Source organism: Xyrauchen texanus, chromosome 13, assembly GCF_025860055.1.
Source record: "Xyrauchen texanus isolate HMW12.3.18 chromosome 13, RBS_HiC_50CHRs, whole genome shotgun sequence".
NCBI lineage: Eukaryota > Metazoa > Chordata > Actinopteri > Cypriniformes > Catostomidae > Xyrauchen > Xyrauchen texanus.
In genome coordinates, this window is record NC_068288.1 from 40,780,785 (window position 1) to 40,786,784 (window position 6,000).

The 6,000-nt window shown below is 39.0% G+C and overlaps 1 protein-coding gene across 1 annotated transcript; it reads left to right on the forward strand.

Moving 5' to 3' along the window:
- The first annotated feature begins 1,168 nt into the window (after nt 1–1,168).
- LOC127654124 (potassium voltage-gated channel subfamily A member 2-like) lies at nt 1,169–2,656 on the forward strand. The gene has a single exon (XM_052141135.1). It carries the CDS (start codon nt 1,169–1,171, stop codon nt 2,654–2,656), a length of 1,488 nt encoding a protein of 495 aa, XP_051997095.1.
- The last annotated feature ends 3,344 nt before the right edge of the window (nt 2,657–6,000 follow it).

Consider the following 6,000-nt stretch of genomic DNA (forward strand, 5'->3'; position numbering starts at 1 on the left):
GGCCTCATTCACATGACTGCTCTGAGAGAGACGCAATTTTATGTGAGTGGATATTTCCCATTGCAGCACACACCAGACAGAAATGACAGGGCTTGGCAAAGGGCTTTATTATTTGGTGTTTTCTTTCAGAAGACAAAAGATATAGTGAATATTTCTCAGAACATGTTTATTTGAAAGTCACATTTAAAGTCAGTTTCTTTATAGCCACATACCTTAAAGTCTTAGCTACAAAAAAATGATTGTACATTTTCACAAATATTGCCCAGGAAAATGCATTGAACGCATGTTGGACTCTTGTGACAACTTGCTCCAGTAGCGGGGCATGTGTCACATTAATTGTGGTAAGCTGTTACAATGGAACCACCATTAAACCAGTGGTGCAGGTTTCAAGAGAACATTGAGGGGGACAAGTCCCCCTCTCTGACAGTGATCAACACCTACAAAAACAAAGTCTAAACCTCTTGTTAAATCTGCATTAAACAGCCTACAGTATGTGCTTCTTAGCTATCTTATGTACATTTTGAGGCACAAAACAATTCATTAAACAACAAAAATGGAAATGGTAATGTACAAAAATTTCAAGACTGTTTTGGCCAGCAAATATTGTAGTCAATAAATTGTATAAATGTATGACATTTAAAATGCATGTGACAAAATGCCATAATCTGACTTCCATGAAAAATGTCTTTGTCCAAAGAAAACATTTAAAGCTTTTGATAAAAATGTTCCTTCTTTATATAGTTGACCCTGGTCTAAATATATTACAGTGTCTTTATCTTGCAGGATAGTACTGTACAAGTGGTTTCTTTCAGGAATATTATTTTGGGAAATCTTGCATTATGATGGACGTTTTTATTATTAAATATTACAGAAGATGTGGATCACTTAATGTTTTGAGTCAGAGAAACATAATAGTTAACATTTCATCAACTCTCTCATTGTCCATTGGAAGGTTTTTTTTTTTTTTCTACACTATAGAATATGAAGGTTATTTTCTGTCCTCAAAAATCTTTCTGCTCACTCTCTTTCAGTCAACCCACCAGCAAGACGCTGTGGCCCTTTGCTCTCTACGCTGTCCAGCCCTATTCTGTGTTAATTCCCTCCCTCAATTTTACCACCCTGAGGTGCCCTACTTTTCTGAAAAGTGCAGGTCTCAACCTCCTGCATTATGACTGTGGCCACAGGCGACCCCTCGTACGAGGCTGCAGCACACCCTGGCTTTCCTCAGGACTACGACCCCGGGGCAGAACAGGAATGCTGCGAGAGAGTGGTCATCAATATTTCGGGTCTACGATTCGAGACGCAGCTCAAAACTCTCTCACAATTTCCAGAAACATTACTAGGGGACCCCAAGAAGCGGATTAGGTACTTTGACCCACTACGAAACGAGTATTTTTTTGATAGAAACCGTACCAGCTTTGATGCAATCCTCTACTACTACCAATCCGGTGGAAGGTTGCGGCGACCTGTCAATGTCACTTTGGATGTCTTCTCAGAGGAGATCCGCTTCTATCAGCTTGGAGAAGAAGCAATTGAGATATTCAGGGAGGATGAGGGATTTATCAAGGAAGAGGAGCGACCGTTGCCAGACAACGAGTTTCAGAAGCAGGTCTGGTTGCTTTTTGAGTATCCCGAAAGTTCTGGGCCTGCCAGGATTATAGCGCTCATATCCGTTATGGTGATCATCATCTCCATTGTCAGCTTTTGCCTGGAAACCTTGCCCATTTTTCGCAGCGATGAAGAGGAGATGCGCAAAGTCCCTAATGTTGTCACCAACATAACAAGCAGTAGCACATCCACCTACTTTACAGATCCATTCTTCATTCTAGAGACACTATGCATCATCTGGTTCTCCTTCGAGTTCTTAGTGCGCTTCTTCGCGTGCCCGAGTAAAGCCAGCTTTTTTGTGAACATAATGAACATGATTGACGTGGTGGCCATCATCCCCTACTTCATTACGTTAGGAACAGAGTTGGCGGAGAAGGCAGAGGATGGGCAGCAAGGGCAACAAGCAATGTCTCTTGCAATTCTGAGGGTTATCAGACTTGTAAGAGTCTTTAGGATCTTCAAACTCTCTCGCCACTCAAAGGGACTTCAGATTCTAGGCCAGACCCTCAAGGCCAGTATGAGAGAATTAGGCTTACTCATTTTCTTCCTCTTCATTGGGGTCATCCTCTTTTCCAGCGCTGTCTATTTTGCAGAGGCGGACGAACCTGAGTCACAGTTCTACAGCATCCCGGATGCGTTCTGGTGGGCTGTGGTTTCAATGACGACCGTTGGCTATGGAGATATGGTGCCCACAACCATCGGAGGTAAGATTGTGGGGTCCCTCTGTGCCATAGCTGGTGTGCTGACCATTGCTTTGCCTGTGCCTGTCATTGTCTCAAACTTCAACTATTTCTACCATCGTGAGACAGAAGGGGAAGAGCAGGCACAGTATCTGCAGGTCAGCCCCTCAAAAACTGATTCTCAAGAAGAGCTAAGGGGTAGTCGAAGTGGATCCACCATCAGCAAGTCTGACTACATGGACATCCAAGAAGGGGTAAACAACAGCAATGAGGACTTTCCAGGAGATGAAGAGAACGTCAAGACAGCAAATTGCACTCTAGTCAATACAAATTATGTTAATATCAAAAAAATGTTGACAGATGTGTAGTCATTTGGGAGAAGCAGAGGGTCAGAATTGAATTATAAAATTACCTTCAGATTGCCTAATCTCTGAAGCCATTAGGCCAGGTTCGAAGGAGGATTGTGAAGTAAGAGCATCTCAGTTGTTGACATGAGATTTCTGATCTCTCTCTCCCATTTCTCATTGAAAGTCCAATCCCACATCTTTGGTCCATCCACAATCCAGGTATTCATCAATGTTTGCATGGAATTTGTGTCTGTGTCTCATCAAACACCTTATCCAGAGAAGTAGCCAAGTGTCCATGTGGAACTAGAGAAAGATTAATCTTTGTTATCTCCATCAAACATCTTACTCTAAAAGCCAAGCTTCGCCAAAGAAATGTAATTTGTGTGCTTCATCTGCTGTAAAAACATGTAGTCACATTCAATATATGATTCAAGGAATATATAAACCAAGATTAATCATCCATTCTGCTGCTTGTTATAAAACATTCGAAATTAATGCAGTTTTGTATTGTTTTAGAATTAGTGTTATTAACATCAGACTGAAAATGTCTTAGAAAACTGTCTGCTTCTGTGTTGTACTCTATGTGGATCCAAAATATGTATGTCTGGGAAACACTTGCAACTATTCCTTCACAAAAGTCTTACTGCAAAGCTTTTAAAGACAAACTGAATGTCTTTTCATGTCATATTTAATGTTATTTATAATATGTTGTGTCCTAAACTTTTTATTTTTGGCTTAGGCCACATTCACACTAGTACGTTTTTGATCAAAAAAACATTGGAATTGTGTTTTCCTTCACCAAAAACTGAAACTTCAAAAAATGCTTTCTAGCAACGCAAACTTTGGGAGAAAGGATGATGTTAGGAAACTGTAAACTGAGTTTTCAGCCAAAAACGTATAAGCTCCAAACTTATTCCATGCAAGTTTGTGAACGCAGGCGCTTCTAGCTACACAAGCTCATTTTTGTGCATTGTTACGTTACAAAATGCGTCAGACAGCAATTCATAACTCAACGTAAATATGCATTCTCAACGCTGCTGCAAGGGGCACTATAGCGGACATTAGTGTGAACTGTCTGCTTCATTGCTGAGTTTTCTCCTTCAAGTCAACTACTGTTATGGCGGAGCAACCGGTTTAAAGAGAATTGCTGATCAAGTAAGTTAGTTAATTAATATATTTATAGCAACTTACCAGAATAATAACACATCTGGTTTTATGGCACAAACTTTTAAAGGTAACTTTATCACCCCCTTGAGTACCAAGATGTATTATTGCCACAGTAATGCAACAATGCACATTATCTGGTTGGGTCTGCATGTTTCTGATCTTAGTGTGGATGTGGGCTTAGTGTATGTCATTCATTTCTAGATATAGTTTGCATGTTAATTATTTTGTTTACATTTTTCTGGAGCATACAGGACATGTTAAAAGAAACATGTGCAAAATAACCCCCACAGAAAAATGTACAGTCTGTATTCCATTGTTTCTGCCATAAGCTGCAGAGATAGTCGAAATGTAGTTGATATTCAAATTAATATTCAAATACTGCCAAATGAGCCATATTGTAGTTCACACTGTAAAGTCCCCAAGCAAATTGTTTGCAAACCCATAAAATAGAGTTGTAGCAACTATGTCAGAATATTTTTAATGACTGGCTTTGCTTTTTGGCTTTGGCTATCATCTTGAAATTATTTTCAGATGTTAGAACAACGTTTGTGAAACTTGTTGGATATTATACTGTATCTCCCTTTTACTGCCTTTGATTGAGAAAGGCACTGATGATATAGTATTGAATGACCTCGAAACCAATCATGGCATGGATTTTCTGCTCAAGAGACAGTGATATCCAGAAAATAGTTAACTAGATATTATGAAAACATCTTGCTCTGTATATATTTAGATATACATATCTGGATAATGATCATTTGGATAATGATCCAAAAGGTGCTGATTTCAGTTTTCAGGTTTGACGTCTGAAAGCAAAGGGAGAGTAAGACACAGCATACCTTCAGTGTTCGATTTGAAAGTACAGATAGTTTTAGCTTCGAGTGACCTTGAGATCTCTCACACCCACCGATCTGAGCTTACATTTGTCTCTTGCGATTACAATGATTCAATAGAGCGTTGTGAGCTTATGAAACTAAGGAAGTCGATTGTGGACGTCAATAAAAGTTTTAGCTCTAGTAGTTGACTCCTTATCATGTCCTCACCGTCAACTTCCATCCGTTATCATGGCAATAAACATAAAAAAACTTATAGACACAATATCTTGAGACTGTTTTTGGGACATGACTGTGTACCTTAAAAAGGCCTCTCACACTTGCAGTATATTTCACTTTTCCAACTGGGTTGCAGGTGCCTTTGCATTCTTCCCTATAATAGTATATGTGCTGAAGCTGCAAATTTAGTTGCAGATTCTGCATTCACAACTGCTGCTAAATGTGTTTGTCTTTTTTAAATTCATACAAGAACATAGACATCACTGCAATGGGTAGTTGAAGTATAGTTTATAATTTTAGTTGTATACCTTTAAGGATAAGTAAGGATATAAACCAGACCTACCTAAACAGAAAGAAAGTGCCTAACTTACACTTGGTTGCTTTAGTGCAGCTTAACAGAAGGTTTTCTATACATGATATTGGACGGTATGCTGTTGGTGAGACAGATGTATCATCCTAATCCTAAACTTTGTCACTGTAAATGTATATTTAATGTGTGGCCATATAAAGTATATTGTGTTTTTGTTTCAGGCAGCATCAAATGTCATTGCTAACAGTACCTGCTTTTAGGCACAATAGTGGAATATTGGAAAACCATTTAATTGCTTTGCTTGCAGGTGCACCAACATCTCGTATCACATATGTATTTTGTGTTAATTGTAAATGTCATTTGAAATTCTAAATGACAGCACTGAATGTCACACTGCTCATTTGTAATCATCTATAATCAGTCCAACTGCTACGATTTAGAAAGATTCAAATCAACATATGCAATCTCTTTTTATTGATATGGTGTTCACAAATGTTGATAGGTTTTTATTTAAAAATTAATGGGTGGAGAGAAAAGGAATAAAGGACAAAAATCAATAAAAAGTCTTGGGTTACTTAACTGTAACCCCTGTACCCTGATAAAAGCAGAACAACATTCTGTGCTTATTTAGCTCTTTGGGAACATATTTATGCGCGACCAGCTGTGAATATGTGTGCAACACATCAATGAAATTGACTAAATTTATAGCCTCCACCGGTGACATCATCAGGATGCGCTGGTAAAGGGGCTATAAATAGATGCGCCACAGGTACATTGTCAGGTATTTTGTCTGAAGCGCAGCATCTCGTTCCGCTTTTATCAGGGAACAGGGGTTA

Excerpts from the sequence above, each read along its gene's own strand:
- LOC127654124 (XM_052141135.1), top strand. The coding sequence starts at position 1,169 with ATGACTGTGGCCACAGGCGACCCCTCGTACGAGGCTGCAGCACACCCT.